This window comes from Odontesthes bonariensis, chromosome 21 (assembly GCF_027942865.1).
Source record: "Odontesthes bonariensis isolate fOdoBon6 chromosome 21, fOdoBon6.hap1, whole genome shotgun sequence".
Lineage (NCBI taxonomy): Eukaryota > Metazoa > Chordata > Actinopteri > Atheriniformes > Atherinopsidae > Odontesthes > Odontesthes bonariensis.
Window position 1 is genome coordinate 18,063,787 of NC_134526.1, and position 17,213 is coordinate 18,080,999.

The 17,213-nt window shown below is 43.2% G+C and overlaps 1 protein-coding gene across 1 annotated transcript; it reads right to left on the bottom strand.

Annotated features, from left to right (window-relative positions):
• Positions 1-15,736: 15,736 nt before the first annotated feature.
• LOC142371936 (myeloid-associated differentiation marker homolog) lies at positions 15,737-16,576 on the bottom strand. Its single transcript, XM_075454656.1, has one exon. The coding sequence runs from the start codon at positions 16,574-16,576 to the stop codon at positions 15,737-15,739; it is 840 nt and encodes a 279-aa protein (XP_075310771.1).
• Positions 16,577-17,213: the final 637 nt, after the last annotated feature.

Genomic DNA, 17,213 nt, shown 5'->3' on the forward strand with positions numbered 1-17,213 from the left:
GGTTACTCTTAAGACATGGGCGGAAAAAATCATTGGCCAACGTTTTGAAAACTTAAAGGGCGTGGCCGTGGCGACGCCTCAAATTTATGACTCGCCATAAAAAATTAAGTCGCTTATAACTTCCACATACATTATCCAATCTGTCCCAAACTTCATACGGTAAATGCTGGACCCAGACTGAACGCTCACATATAAAATAGTGACATCCACCTATAGCGCCACCTGCTGGTGGTTGGAAATGTATTTTTTTTGCCACACCTCGCATTTGATCGAACTCCTCCTACATATTTAATGCTAAACGCTTCAAACTTGGCCAGGCTACTCTTAGGACATGGGCCGAAAAAATCATTGGCCAACTTTTTCAAAACTTAAAGGCGGGGTAGGGGATCTTTTTCTGGAACATTTTTTTACATATTGCTTGAAATACTCTTCACACCCTCATTGCAACCAATTAATTAAAAGTTTTGACACAAATATGAAAAGTTTTAGTGGCCTCTAGAACGTACAATCTAGGAAAAACAGTATCCAATCATTGTGAACGGACCGTTCACAATGATTGGATTCTGATGCCGTCTATCAAACTGCAATCTGCTCCTCCCTCCCCCTCCCCCTCCTTCCCCCTCCTTCCCCCTGTGCGCGTACCCTGCTCCGTGAACGAAGCTTGGCAGGAAGCTAAACTAGAGCCAGCTTGGCTAGCACCTAGCATTATTAAACGTATAGTTAGCATAAACTAAATACTAAATACGACAACGATCGATGCTTGCTGTCAGAACAGCGCTCGTGCACCTTCGTGCTCGTGCGCGTTCATGTACTCTAGAGGCGTGCCTTCGGGGGGAAAGTGAAGAAAAGGGTTGGGACTTTTTACCTGTGTATTTTCAAAATGCAGCTTCGCTGGACTCAAAATCCAGGATCTCCTACCCTACCTTTAAAGGGCGTGGCCGTGGCGACGCCTCAAATTTATGACGCGCCACTAAAAATTAAGTCGCTTATAACTCCCACATATATTATCCAATCTGTCCCAAACTTCATACGGTAGATGCTGGACCCAGCGGGTTAGAAACTCCTCCTACATATTTAATGCAAAAAACCTTCAAACTTGGCCAGGTTACTCTTAAGACATGGGGGGGAAAGAATCACGGAGAAACTTTTCCAAACTCTGAACGGTGTGGGCGTGGCTAGGCGGTGAAAATCGTGTGATGCCGTTTGTGATATGAAAGCCTTATCATCATCGCAAAGTCATGAAACTTGGCACACACGTCCACCCTGTCGACCTCGTACGTATGTAAATGGTTTCGTGTGTGGGCGGAGCAAAATGGCTCAGTGGCGCCCCCTAGAAATTTTCAAATACCCCTCCGCATTTGGGTTATTATGTGCTCGTACGTACGCAGAGGGTATCGTGCATGTGGGGAGAGCTGCGGCTCCAGCGTCCAGCGCATGCCCCAACGTACGCACATCCCAACGTACGCACACCTCGGTCCCGCTCACAGCTGCTTGCAGCTTTCTAGTTTCAAATTGTAACTACTTCAGCATACTTTCAGCTAGAGACACCATTCAAATTTTAATTTCATAAGACATTCAGCTATTGCCAAATGTTTCAGCTTTTAAAAATATTCAAATATTCCAATTTTGAAATATGACAGTTTAAAAAATATGAAAATTTAGCTCCTTCTTGGATTTTAGAGTGAGACATTCAGCAGTGCGTTCTGATAAGTTTCAACTTTCAAACAAATTACTATAACTTTCATACAGTTTAACTGAGAGAAACAAAATATACCTTAAAATGTAGGAAAACTTGTCCTCTTTCAGCCAATGTAACTCCTAAAGAGCTCACATGGACAGATTTTGAACTATGAGCCTTTAAGCTTGAACAAAAACTCAAATTCTTATGAAATCTGCCATCCACTCCAATGTTAACTTTTTGAGTGGTCAAAAATCAGCTTCAAGTGAGTTCAACCTGCTGCCATTTAAATATTTTTCACTCCACTGATATAAAACTACTTTGCTAACTTCCGCTAAGCCTTCTGCTTCTAACAGTGTTAAAATTATTTTTCTAGCTGCTCAACTTTTTTCACAGGACGTGTTAGAAGACAATGTTCCGACTCATTTTTCTCCCGCGACCGCCGCCGCCTCTGTGCCTGTCAGTACTCTTTATATTGGTCGAATGCACTTCTGGTTTAACAGGACGAGATGGCCTAATGGTAACACTCACGCCCTTTCGTGCGGGCTTCAGGGCTTTGATCCCCAGCTGTCAGCCTTTTTTTTTTTTTTTTTTTTTTTTAAAACAATTTCAGCATAGTTTCAGCCATTTCAACTGTTTATAGCTTGAAATCATTACACTCTCGTCTTTTAAATGTCATTTCAACTTCAAACTCCTGTTTCTTCTCAGCCTTTTTGCTTCCATAGCTCCTTCAGCTTTTAGCTTATTTTTGGCTTCTTTAGCTTCTTTTAGCTTATTTAGCTTCTTCAGCTATTATAGCTTCTTCAGCTGTTTTAGCTTCTTTTAGCTTCTTTAGCTTCTTCAGCTGTTTTACCTTTTTTTAGCTTCTTGAGATTTTTTAGCAAGGTAATTCACCTTATATGCATTCTCACTGCTGTTTCATAGGAACAGCAATTTCTAGTTATCCTTACAGTTCCCTCCTGTTGTGCCTCATAAAACATCAATATACATTCCTCCATCAGGCTTTAAATGCATACATCAAAGGGAGGCTACGACAGGGAGAGAAACAGCAACATTTTGTCAAGGAGAAGGCGAAAACCAAAGCGTTTGGGAAAAATCCTTCTCGACCCTCCGTAGGAGCGGTTACAGGGGTGCCAAGACAAAAGGGAGAAAAGTTACATAGATACATCATCATAGGAATATTTATCAGGAGCCTGTCTATTCAGCTGTTGGTACTGGACGTGTGCATAGTTTGTAAGGGCCTTTTCCATGGTATTTTGTACCATGCTCCGAAGGCATGGGATACAACAACCTAGGACAAAAACAATAAACAGGAATGTAACAATAATGGTAGTCATAAGTTTAAGCAGTATCTGAAACCAAGTGCCACTAGTAAACCAAGAGAAAAGGGTCACGAGCATCTGCAACTGGAGCTATAGATGGGGAGGTAAAACAAACAGTTATAGCAAACCAAGGGTCTTCTGAAAAAACGTCAGGTCTGATAAACAAATGAAGACAGCCAGGTTGGTCAGATTTAACAGTCAGTTTCAGTGTGGAAGAGGAGACGTCTCTTTTGACTCCAGTGATGATGTGTCCAACAGTCTTCGCCGAGGAGGAGAGAGACCAATGTAGGGTAGTGGCAGAGTGGGATGGGTAACTGGTATGGAGAACCACCTGCTCCCAACCATTGGGCCATTGGTTATGTTTGTTAGGCGCCTGCACGTACCAGCCCTTTCCCGCAAAGGATGCCACATTAGCACTGCGGTGTCTGTCATGGAGGGCGGCAAAAGGCACATGGAGAGTGGATGTCACTCAATTCAATTCAAATTCAATTCAAAAATACTTTATTTATCCCAGAGGGTAATTAAATGTTGATGTAGCTCAATTAAATCAAGGAATTGTTATAGATGCTGATGGCTGTGGGCAGGAATGATTTCCTGTAGCGGTCCGTTTTGCATCCAAACTGAAGAAGCCTTTGACTGAAGAGACTCTGTTTTCCGATAACAGTCTTATGGAGAGGATGTTCAGGGTTGTCCATAATTCTCTTGATTTTATGCAAAATCCTTCTTTGCATTATTGTCTCCAGAGGTTCCACAGTCGTCCCCAGAACAGAACCAGCCTTCCTTATCAGGTTGTTGAGTCTTTTTAGGTCCCTGGTTCTGATGCTGCTGCCCCAACAGATGACGCAAGAGGAAATGACGCTCTCAACAACAGACTTGTAGAAGATCTGCAACATCTTGTTGCAAACCTTGAAGGACCTTAGCTTCCTCAAGAAGTACAGTCTGCTCTGTCCTTTCTTGTAGATGGCTTCACTGTTGTGTCTCCAGTCCAGTCTGTTGTCAACATGAACACCAAGGTATTTATATTCCTCAACCACTTCCACTTCTTCTCCCATGATGGAAACAGGGTTTGATCTGACCCTGTTTCTCCTGAAATCTACAATCATCTCCTTTGTTTTGTTAACATTCAAGATGAGATGATTGTTCCCACACCATGCCACAAAGCGGTCCACCAGCTCTCTGTACTCAGCTTCTTGTCCATCTCTGATACACCCGACTACTGCAGAGTCATCTGAATATTTCTGTAGATGACAGGAGTCTGACTTGTACTGGAAGTCTGAAGTGTACAGAGTGAAAAGGAATGGTGAGAGTACAGTCCCCTGTGGTGCTCCTGTGCTGCTGATCACCTGGTTAGACACACAATTCTTCAGTCTGACAAACTGTGGTCTGTTTGTCAGGTAGTCATTAATCCAGGTGATTGTTGAGGCCTCCACCTGAGTCTTCTGGAGTTTCAGATGAAGCACATCAGGCTGGATTGTGTTAAATGCACTGGAGAAATCAAAGAACATGATCCTCACAGTGCTGCCTGCTTTGTCCAGATGACAGTGGGTTTGTTGAAGTAGGTGTATGATAGCATCTTCAACTCCAACTCCATGGCGATAAGCAAACTGCAGGGGGTCCTGATATGTGCTGGTTTGCTTACACAGGTGGGTCAACAGGAGTCTCTCCAGGACCTTCATGATGTGGGATGTCAGGGCAACAGGTCTGTAGTCATTGATGTCTGAAGGATGAGTTTTCTTTGGTACCGGAACCAGACAGGATGTCTTCCACAACAGTAGTACCTTCTCTTGGGTCAAGCTAAGGTTGAAAAGGTGTTGCAGAATCCCACAGAGCTGCTCTGCACAGACCTTCAGGACTCGGGGGCTGACACCATCTTGACCTGCAGCCTTGTTCCGGTTCAGTCTCTCCAACTGCCTCTTCACCTGACTTCTAGAAACAGAAAAGTGGGAGGGGGGGGGGCAAAGGGGACAGCAGCATCTCCTGATTGGGTTGAAGACAAACTAGTGGAAGCAGAAGAATCCATGACTGAGGTGGAGGTGGAGATGTTACAGGAAAGCTGTGGGTCAGAGGAGGGTGGGATGTCTCTTTGGCTGGGAACAGGAGGGGAGGATGGTGAGCTTGTTCCTGAACTGAACCTGTTGAAGAATGTGTTCAGCTCATTTGCTCTGTCCAGACTTCCATCCATCCGATCCTCCCTCTGTTTGAGGCCTGTGATCTTCTTCATTCCTGACCACACATCTCTGATATTGTTCTTCTGCAGTTTACTCTCAAGCTTCTTTCTATACACCTCCTTGCTCTCTCTGATCTTGACTTTGAGCTGCTTCTGTATACTCCTCAGTAACTCCCTGTCTCGCTCCCTAAAGGCTCTTTTTTTCTTGTTCAATAGTTCCTTTAGCTCACTGGTGATCCAGGGTTTGTTATTCGGGAAGCATTTCACTGTTCTGGTAGGGATGGTGTTGTCCACACAGAAGTTTATATAGTCAGTCACACACTCAGTCATGGCATTAATGTCCTCTCCATGTGGCTTACAAAGAGAAATCCAATCGGTTGCATCAAAACAACCCTGTAAGGCTTCTTCAGCTTCTTGTGACCACTTTCTAACAGTCCTTTTTGTGACAGGTAGTCTCTGGACAAGGGGTTTATATGCTGAACAGAGAAAAACAAGGATGTGATCTGATTTACCCAGGGGAGGTCTTGATTTGGAAATGTATGAATCCTTGACATTTGTGTAAAACAAATCCAATGTCTTGTTTTCTCTGGTAGAGCAGCTGACAAACTGTTGAAAAGTTGGCAGTGTAGCAGAGAGTGAGGCATGATTAAAATCACCAGAAATTGCCACAAAAGAAGTGGGGTGTTCTGTCTGTATCTGAGCAACAATGGAACTGATGACATCACATGCAGTGTCGGCAACAGCTGAGGGTGGAATGTAAACAGCCACCAAAACAACACTGGTGAACTCTCTTGGCAAATAATATGGACGAAAACTTACTGCCAATAGTTCAATGTCAGGACTGCAGAGACAACTCTTAACAGTAACATGTCCTGGGTGACACCATCTGTTGTTGACAAGCACTCAACACCTCGGTGTCTGACACCACGGCATATCCAACTTGGTTCTTTCCTTCAGGGGATTTGGAGGCGGATCCGTCAACGTACACATACCGGGTGTCAAGTATTGGTGTGTCCAGTAGGTCGGGTCTTGGTTTGCAAGACTCCTTTGTTCTTTCCACACATGCGTGAGGGTCTCCGTCTTCTTCTGTGGGCAGCAAGGTGGCTGGATTCAGTGTGTTGCATCTCTGAATTGTCAAGTGTGGTTGGGATAGCAGGGTCGTCATAATGGAGAGGTGTCTTGCAGGTGACAGAAAGGACATCTTTGTCGTTGTGATCAGCATGTCCACTGCATGTGGTACTTTTAAGGTTAGTGAATGGAATAGGACCAGTTCTGCTGATGTTTGCACGGCCAGTGCAGCAGCGCAGACAGCACGCACACAGTGGGGGAGGGTGGCAGCCACGGGATCCAGACGCTTAGAATAGAATCTATTGGCTGAAGTTTTGCTCCTGACTGTTGAGACAGGACGGATGTCATGAAGTTTCCTTTGCAGTCCACTGATTGGATGAAGGGTTTTTGGTAGTTTGGTAGGGCAAGTACTCCTGAGCTGGACACTGTTTCTTTCAGGGCGACGAATGCTTTCTCTGCCTCGGGGTTCCACGTGATGGGGTCTTTCAGGGCCATGTCCCTCTCATAGATAAGTGTCAGCAGGGATTGACTCATTTCTGCATAATTGGCAACCCACGCCCTGCAGTAGTTGCACAGTTCTAGAAAAGCCATCATTTGCTTCTTGGTAGTTGGTCTCGGGCATGCTAAGACAGCTTTCTTTCTGTCGTTGGTCAGTTCTCTTCCCTGGCCTGACACTTTGTGTCCCAAAAAGGTGACTTCCTCTTGGCAGAACTGCAGTTTTTTGAAAGATGCTTTGTTTCCGGTGTCTGCCAGATGCTTGAATAGAGCCAGTGCCTGCTGTTTGTTCTCTTCCTCCGTTGGGCTTGCAATGAGAATGTCATCTACATACACCAATATTTGCGTTGTTTCGGGGTGGCTATGCTTTTCAATGCAGGACATTATTTCTTGGGAGAAAATAGTTGGCTGACTGATGCAGGGGTATGGAGAAGAAAGCATTACTGAGATCTATAACGGTGAACCACTTCTTATCCGGTCTCAGCTCATTCAGCAAGGTGTGGGGGTCTGGCACGCAAGGTGCTCTGGTTTGCACTGCTGCGTTGACTTGTCTGAGGTCGTGCACTAGCCTCCATGCTCCAGTGTCAGTTTTCCTTACTGGGAAGATTGGGGTGTTGCACTCACAGGTGGGGTCTTCGTAGAGGATTCCTACAGTGATCATGTCCGTGATGACTGGTCTTATGCCTTCTATTGCGTCCTGCTTCAGTGGGTATTGTCTGATTCGTGGTCTATAGGAGGTCTTTGGGTGGACTTCTACTTCTTTTTAGCAGACCAACGTCTGTCTTGGCAGCTGACCAAAAGGTTTCGGGTACGCTAGGGAATTCAGCTGCGGTGAGTTGGGTCAGGAGAGATCAGGGAGCCAGGTGGATTGCTGGGGTTACCATAGTTGACCAAAACAAGGCTCTTTTGGTGACCTTGCCGTATTTTGGCAGATTGCATGTGGATTCTCTAGTGGAGATTGGGATCCAGGAATCATCTGGGACGTAAGAGCAGTATGCTGCCATTCGTCCTAGGCTCTGCCAAGGTCTTCCTTCCTTCCTTGCAAGGGAGACGTGAGCCACCTTTCCCAGTTCCTGGATACGCAGCTTTTCGGTCTCCGGGGTGAGTTTGGCTGTCACCACTGCGTCTCCTTCTTCTGTCGAGCATAGGTGTTGCAGCACCACCTTCTGGGTGCCCAAGACTTGGAATTGCCCATCATATTCGGCATTTGGCTTCCCATCAAACATGAGGGTGACGTGCATTGGCCAGCGTGTTTGTCTTTGTCCTCTGGAAATCTTGGCTTGGTCTCGGAGAACTTTTACTACGGACCTGGGACCTTCCTCCACGAGGTCCAGGGAGTAGAATGTTTTAGGGATACCTTGTGCTTGATGGACATTAACCTCTATGTCCTCACATTCTACTGCATGTACGCTCTTGTGTTTTACTGGCTGCATTCCTTTGCTGGTAGGAACCAGGGCAAGTCTCAACTTGTAGAGTAAGTCACGTCCCAACAGGTTGACGGGACACTTTGGGCTCAGCACAAACTCGGCTTGGTGCTGGTTCTGGTCTTCATCTTGGATCATAACTTTTTTGGAGAACCTTAGTAGTTCTACATGCCTCATTACTTTCTGTCTCCGTCCAGGGTCTGAAAACTCTGATTGTCCTGCTTTGGTCCCCGTCCAGGTTGTAATGTGGGTTGGCCACCTCCATCATAGGATACACTTGTGCGTTCACAGCTGCTGGTGGCACTTGGAATGGTGCCAGTGAGGGGTAAATTCCCCCAGTTGTTTTCTGGGGTGCTTCCAGTGAGGCATAGACTGTGGCGTTGTTTGGTGACATGTTGTAGCGAGGCACTGATCCTCTTGGGTTTCTGCTTCCCCTGGTGCCGTAAGCCACAGGGGTTCTGTAACTATTTCCCGTTCCTTCTTCTGCGTAGGCGAGCGGGCTGTCCTCTCCTCCTTCTTCTTCTTGTGCTGCAGCTTCGGCAGTTGCTTCCTGCGGTGGGGGTTGGGGAAGAGGAGGAGGAGGCTGCACTGCAGCTGGTCGGCGCGTGCACGTGGTGGTTTCCTCATCGGGCCGCACCTTCAGCGCAGCGAGGGTGCACTTTTTTTTCCCTCTTTCAGTCTCCTTTTCTTCTCGATCTCTTTTTCTCTTTTTCCAGCTTGACCAATCCATCTCTTTATTTCTTCAATCTCTTTTTCCAACTTTTCTCTTGCTTTCCCACTCTTCGTCCTTTCCTTCACTTCCAACTTTCTCAATATCTCCTTCAGTGGCGTTGTCCGGAGGGGCCCGTCGTACTCATATTTTTCCATCCATTCTTTAACATAGATAACGGACCCAGGGAAAAGATGGTGCATGAACTGCACGTCGCGTGGGACTTCTTTACTTTGTCCGTGACCTATCCTTTTAAAATTGACTAAGTTTTAATACGGGGTGTTGGAGCAAAACTGAGAATCAGAACTCAGAGGAAATGAAAAAAGGAGAGGAAGATGTGGACATTCAAAAAGGGGGGGGGGGGGGGGGAAATTCCCTCGTTTAACTTCAGCATCCTGCATCCAGTTTCTCTCTCATTCTCTAAACATGCATTTTTAGAGACCTAAAACATTTAATCCACTACTTTGTGTACTTCAACAGACCACGGATTTACGTTAACACCGTTAGGTTTCAGTCCGTGCTGCTGCTTCCACTAGTGGCAATCACACTCACACTTGCTCATTCACTCTTTTTACTCTCCCTTACGGCAGACACGTGTATTAACCTCCTTCTGGCGGAGAAGCCCTTTCTAACTCTATTTCTTAATTTTTATTTTAATCCTAATTTACCAATTTACCTTCGGGACGTCCCTTTTAAAGTTTATTTAGTTTAATTAATTTATTCCTGTTATTATTTAATTTCGGTTGTTTAAGAAAATTTTCGCGGCCTTTTTATTTCTTACTTTGGATCAACTTTATTAGTTTTAATTATACTTCTATACTATCCTTCAAGTTTTAATGCATTAATCTGAACATTTATCGTCGACGGTCTATTTTACTAACCCCTGGTTAGAAGTTTAAACTATTTTACTAACCCCTGGTTAGAAGTTTAAACTATTTTTCTTTAGGCCCCAGGCCTCAATACAGTTTTACAATAATACCCCAGGTATTTTGTTCTTATTTTACTAACCCCAGGTTAGAAGTTTAAACTATTTTACTAACCCCAGGTTAGAAGTTTAAACTATTTATTCGCTAGGCCCCAGGCCTCAATACAAGATCCCAGGCTTTAATACCGTTTTACAAGGCCCCAGGCATCTTGTTCAGTAAATCAGCTCTTACCGGTTTCTGCTAGTTGACCTGGGTCGCAGGGAGCCGTCACCGAAGAGTCCAGGGCAGGGCTGGATCAACCCATTGGCACCGACCAGCGAAGGGTGGTCGGCTGTCGACAGATTTTCGGCCTTGATCCTGCGCGGTCCTGGACGTCCTCAGTTGTTGGCTCCCGGGTTTCGGCACCAGAAAATGTTAGATTCACACAACAGCTATACAGTGGAAACCGCTTATAGTGGTCACGGATATAGTAATCAACCGCTTATATAGATCAAAAGGCTTAGGACGGAATCATTTCTATACATATGCTGTTTAAATAATTTGTTTATAGTGATCAAGAAATCCGCTTATAATGTTCATTTTTGGCCATTTTATGAATGTAAACATGTGCAAAAATAATTTTAAAACTACGTGTAGCTATTTTATTTTTTACTCCCTTGATTCCTTTCTGGACGTCTGCTTCTGCTGCGCAAGCCAACGTAACGAGTTGACACCGGGCAGCAAGCGCGCGAATCATGGCTGGAAAAAGGAAGTCACAGAGGAGCATGTGTCCGAGAATGGGTGCTGGAGAGCGGACTGAATGTGCGTGTGACCGCTGTAAGCTCCAGGCTGGTTCTTGTAAGATAGGAGGCCGATGTTCATTCGATTTCTCCTACTTGTCGAGAATTGCTACTTTGTGGTTTTGCGCATGCGCTGAGCCGATTTTCTAAGTTTCGTTTTCACGCCAAGTAGCACAAATCGACAGAACACCGGCACGGAGGAGCATAGATCCGAGCAGGGGTGCTGAAAGGCGGACTGAATTCAAACTTTTTTTTCTGACTTGTAAGAAAAAAAATGCACCGGCGGCACAGCAGAGAATAAGTAACGTACTGTATTTGAGTTAGCCTACAGTATGTCTGCGCACTGCGCAGTACTGTAATTAAACTTGCATGATAATAAAATTCAGTAAATGCTGAAGCTATCCGTTTCATTTAATTTTTCTCATTGAAAAACGATACAAATGGCATTTAGATGATATTCTGCATAAAAAAATAAGTGAAATACCTGTACTGTAATACAAATTCGGTTTTAGTAATCAACCGCTTATAGTGTTCAAATTGGCATCTGGACCAACGTGATCATTATAAGCGGTTTCCACTGTAATAGCAAAACACCAGAATAAACAGACAGAAACCAGAAGTTGGTATTAATGTGCTTTTGCAAAAGGGAGAAAGCAGAGAGTGTGCCCTGTTGTCAGCTCCACTCACGGACTCTCTCTGCCTTCCCTCCCCGCTCTAGCCTTCTTTATTGCATAGTTATTCAGCGGTTATGCGACAAGATGCAACAAAATGTTTCACTGGGCATGGGAAGACCAGAGCACCCTGTTTCCCACAGTTCCCTTGAATTACTTTGTATCACACTAAGCAAAGTTCACACACTACAGGTCTGTCTATAAAATGTTGTTTAGTTCGAAAACAGCCCTGCCATCATATTGTTAGTCATTGATTTAAGACAAGGAATAATGCACATTGTAAATAGGCAAAGCAGAAACCAATGAAGAAATTCACACAGAGTAAATATGCTTGATTTCCTGCTCAACTAGTTTGAGCAGAGTCAGCAAATAAACAGAGTAATTAAGCTTGTTTTATAAGCACACAATAATAATTATCCTTACAGTAATATTGGACTCAGACCTGACCTTTAACAGCCACATTAAATCTGTAACATCAGCAGCCTTTTAACCATCTAAAAAACATTGCCAGAATCAAAGGAATAGTGTCTAAACCAGACTTAGAAAGACTGAAGCCTGGTTTATAGTCGGTAACGCAAGACGCAACGCAAGACGCAAGACGCAACGCAAGCCCTTGCGCGGTTGCAAGTCCCCTCTTGCGTGCTTGCGTGTGTCACCTCAATTTTCTAAACTTTACGCAAGACGCAAGCACAAGTCACTGGCTGTGTTCGAAACCGCCTACTACTTGAAAACGGCACTCATCGATCAGACAGCATGCAGAGCGTTTACACACAGTGCACTTCACTCCTGTCTGGGCCCAAATCAGCCAGCCTGAAAAGCTGATTTCCCTTAAGCTATAAACTCTGTAAATATATAACTTTAGCAACATTTGAAACATTTTCAGGCGAGAAAGTAGTCGTTTAGACCCCCAAGGTGTTGAAAATCTGACAAAATACCGGCTATTTACAAGAAGAAGAAGCATGAATCCACTCGAAGAGGTCCTGGCGGTGAATTTGCTTTCATCATAGTAGGCTTGTCATTGAAAAAACCCGCTACTCCACCTACTGTCCTGGCGGTGAATCGCCACGCAGCACACGCAAGCGCCGACAAAGCAAAATGAAGTATAAACGTCTCGAGCCATTAACATACGCGCAAGACGCAAGCGCAAGGGCAGTTAAAAGAAGTATAACTCAGCCTTAATCCATGCGTTTGTCTCCAGCAGGTTAGACTGCTGTAACGGCCTGTTCACTGGGCTCTAAACGGGCTGTAAGACAGCTGCAGTACATCCAGAACGCTGCTGCTCGAGTCCTGACCAGAACCAGGAAATACCACCATATTAGTCCAGTGCTCAGGTCTCTGCACTGGCTTCCTGTCGCTCAGAGAATAGACTTTAAAACAGCTCTGCTTGTGTACAAGTCTCTTCATGGTCAAGCGCCAAAGTACATCTCTGACATGTTAGAGCCATATGAACCAACTCGGGCTCTGAGAAGCTCAGGGAGGGGTCTCCTGCTGGTGCCCAGAGTCAGGACTAAACAAGGTGATGCTGCGTTTCAGTTTTATGCTCCTAACATCTGGAACAGTCTTCCAGAAGATGTGAGACAGGCCTCAACTCTGACAATGTTTAAATCCAGGCTGAAAACAGTTCTATTTAGCTGTGCATATGACACCTGAAAGTATTTTATCTGCACTCTTCACTTTTTAATTAATTAATGATTATTTTAATGGTTTTTTATTATGTTATTTTTATTTTATTTGTATTTTTTATTTATTTTTAATGATTTTATTGCCTTCTTGTGATTTTATGTAGCTGTGAAGCACTTTGAATTGCCCTGTGTATGAATTGTGCTCTATAAATAAAATTGCCTTGCCTGCCTTGCCACAGTGATGCTTTTAATTCTTCATAAATCCACAGGACAGGACCCCGATAATGAGACCTCTTACCAATATGTACTTTAAGACAAATGATTATCAAGTTAGGGGACGAACAAACACACAGCTGCAGGGAACAATATATTAAATTAAATTAAATAAGCATCTTGGTAACTTCTTACATTATAAGCTAAGCTAAGAAAATATCTAAAAAAGCCTTCAAACATAAATGCCACCTTTTAGAAGCTTTAAAAATCTTCACTCAATTTCACGCCGTGAATGCAGAATCATAAAATGTGTTTTTTATTTCCCAACCAAATCTCTCTGTACGTTCCCCTGATGGGCAATCCAGCTGAGTTAATTAGGAAAGACTGAAAGGCTACACTGTATTATCAAAATAAACCAAGTTGACAATAATAGTTACAGCTTGTCAGGACAATACTCCAGCAGTTACTTGGATTTTCAAAAAAAAGACATCTCATTATCATTTATGCCACTCTTGACTTTTACAGGAGAGACAGTGTCAGCCCGTGTTTAACCTCCCGGCATGCAGAAATGGAGGATCTGTAGGCTATATAATGAAAGGAGGTAAGAATAGCCTCGACAAAGGCAGGTGTGTGCATGTGTCTATGAGAGAAGAATACTAAATATCAACTAGAAAAACCTTGATTCCTCTGTTCCATGCTTTGCGAAGGGATGACTTTGGAAATGCAGCAGCTTAGTAAAGTCCAAATAAATAAGATTCATCACAATATTAAATGAAAAAAAAAATTATAATCAGAAAAAAAGTTGCCTCCAGCGTGAATATTTATTTTTTGATATTTATTCATGTTTATGTTTTGTTCCTAAATGGAAAGACTTGGACCCCTCTTATGACTGGCAACATAAGCTTTGTACAGCTTTTGTAAAGTTTCTTTGAACTTAAATAGAGGAGATGATGTGGAGTGCTACATGCATACATATACTGCTGAATTCAAACTCTCCTTTGTGTAATCCAAGTTGCTTCTGCCCCTTGCCGTCTGCATTTTTCCATATATAGTGTACTTACTGAAATGTGTTCATTGACAGACTGAGATGAGAACAACAGCATCATTACATGCTTCACTCCCTCCCTTTGACTTGAGTTCACTCACAGATTGAAGTACCAGGTGACACAAAAGCTGTAGGATTATGTGGGAGATTCTGATGACGTCTTTTTAAAGTTTCCAGTTGGGTAAAAAAGAAAAGAAGTAATTGAGGTCATACTTTCTGGATTTTCAGTCTTGGCCAGGAAATAACCAAGGAAGAAAGGAGGCTAAATAGAAAAAAATAAAAAGCTGCAGCTGCCTCTTGATTAAGGGATTTGCTTTTTCACTTTTTCCCACACATGCTTCCAAAGTCTGGAATTCTTGTGCTGGCTATCAGGTCTCTTCCTCATCTCATTATCCTCTATGTGTTTTGTTATCACACCCTTCCCTGCTTAATCTTTCAGCAGCTTAGCTCCTGAATCGGTATGCATTTGCAGATGCATCTGTTTTCAGTACTGTACACTTTGGATGCTATTAAGTACAAAAGTGGCAACACAGTGAACATGTTATAAGTATTAAAAATCGATGTTACAGTATGCAGATTTCATAACAGCGTTACAGTAAGAGGTCAGAGTCAAGCATTCCAAAAACCAATAAATATTCATGTTGATTTCCGGTATTAATGATGATATAGTGTTTTATAACAATTGAAAAGAGAATTATCTTTGTGGAAAAAATCAAACAAGAAAAATAACTCGGAATATTGCTGGGAATAAAACTTGGGAACAAGCTTGGTGTTGCACAGTTTTTATTGAAGTTGAAATGTCTGGCTCAGAGAATGAGACAAGCGCATTCTGAGAGAATGGCAACAAAAAATATGGATTAAAAAATCATGTACATTTTTACGGGGCACATGCAGGACATTTTTCTTCTTATTACGATGATATTTTACAAGTATGTTCTCATGTTCCCTGTGACAAATATGAAGCACTGTAAGCAGCTGTTTACTTTGCTGACAACAAGCACTGAAAACTGGGACATAGCATATGAAAACAACATTTTGAGGTGGTACAAGGACAATTTCCTCACCAGGTCTGCTGACTGCTATACTGTACAACTATGTGAGTGGTTATAATAATGTCCCCTTACTCTCAAATTGGAATTTAGTTAGTCAGTCTGTCATCCAAAATGTCCGACCAGTGAATGTCAGAAAGCTACAGCACTCCCAGGTGAAAAGATCAAAAGCAACACAGAATCACTTTCCATATAAGTTGACTTTGCTTGTGTAATAAAACCAAGCACGCTCTCAGTGTCATTACTTGCACTGTTTGATTACTCCCAGGATCCAAAGTTCTACACAGCTAATTTTCATCTTTATGAGCACGATACTACACTTATAATCATTAACTAACTGTCTCTTTGTGTCTGACATTTAATTTTCTGAATGAAGTTTTTGTGACAGCCTTAGTATTTAAAGAATATATACATGCAGGATTCAGGATTTCCACCCGTCTCAAATGAGAACAGCAATGAAAACATTGTAATGTTCAAAAAGAGGAAACATCTTTTCAAGATTGAATCAGAATCACCATCCAAACCCTTACTGTTCTCAGTTATTCTGATAGCTTTGATAAGAAGTAACTTACACATTACTGACAAAGAACACACGATATACCATGTACATGGTGTCAAGGGTGTAAACAATACAATTGAAGATTGTCATTATGGTGACAAACACCTTTTTATCCCAGGTACAGAGGTGGCCACAGTTTGGTGGTCTTTTACTGAAGGTGTAGAGCGGCCAAATCACCATAGCTGTCATATACATCACTGCTGCAACAATGTTATAGATGATAGCTAGCTTGTCGAAGGAGAATGGAAACATAGATTTCAACCGTGTAAGGGAACACACCATTATGAGGATGACGAAGATGAAACACAAGGAGTACACAGCTACGCACCACTGTAGTGCTGGGGAGCCCAAGTACTGGCCTCTTTCTAGGGAAATGAAGATGAGACAGCTGAAGAAGGTTTCCAGCATCTTCATAATGCCTGGCAACGTGGAGAGGAACCCACTGGTCTCCCCTCTTGGACGAAGGTGTGTTAACACCACCTCCCCTACATACCCTGCAAAACAAAACCAGGATACCACAGATGCTCCGATCTGCCGATAGTTGGTGTTGCGGGTATAGAAGGTGGGGTAGATGATGGAAACAGACAGACACATTAGGCTTGCCAGTATGGCAAAGGCAGCGGTGAAGTCATCCCAGGCAAAAGGTAATTTCCGGCTGACTGAGGTGAACTCCAGGATGACAATGAGAAGTGTGAGGAAACAGCAGAAGCACCATGCGAACATGCACCATCCCCAGTATGAAGATGAATCATATCCCACCGTTGCCACCAGAATAAAACACATACAAGTGAGGATGGTCACCAGTATTCGCATGATCCCCACAGGCTGGGTAATGGATTTCAAATCCATGGCTGCACAGAAGTCTGTTTGACCCAAAGAAAAGTGTTTTGTTTCTTTTTTCCCCCAAAGTTCGTTTACTGCGCTCGGTGTGCCCGTCTGTACAGCGTGGTATTTATTTTAATCCAGATCCTGTTGAAGAAATCCATGAAGTTAAAAGCTCCAAAAGGTGTGTTCCTTCAAAATGAAACCCAGGTGTGGTGTACATCATATTCTAATAGAGCATACTGGGCTTATCTGTGCTGTTTATGGCCCTTGTTGCTCTGCGCTGATTGGATACTTGTTGGGTGTTATCATGTTCACCTATCGAAGCTCACTGGACTCTGGTCCTGAACTCAAGCCCAGCTCAGGAGCTCCAGTCTAACACAGAGATGGGGTGTAGGTCACATTCAAATGAATACTGGTCATATTACCCTGTATTTACTTGATTTTTGTGGATGTGGACAACTTCATACTATCTCCAACAGAAGCAGAATCTACAGCCATTATGCTGCTTTTGAACAACAATTATACCAACTGAACAGTGATTGTGATGTGATCTGCTCTTGTATTTTGGTTATGTTGGATTTTTGTCTATTTTGGTGATACGAAGCACTTCTAAACAGTGTTGTACAGTAACAAAGTAAAAATACTTCACTACTGTACTTAA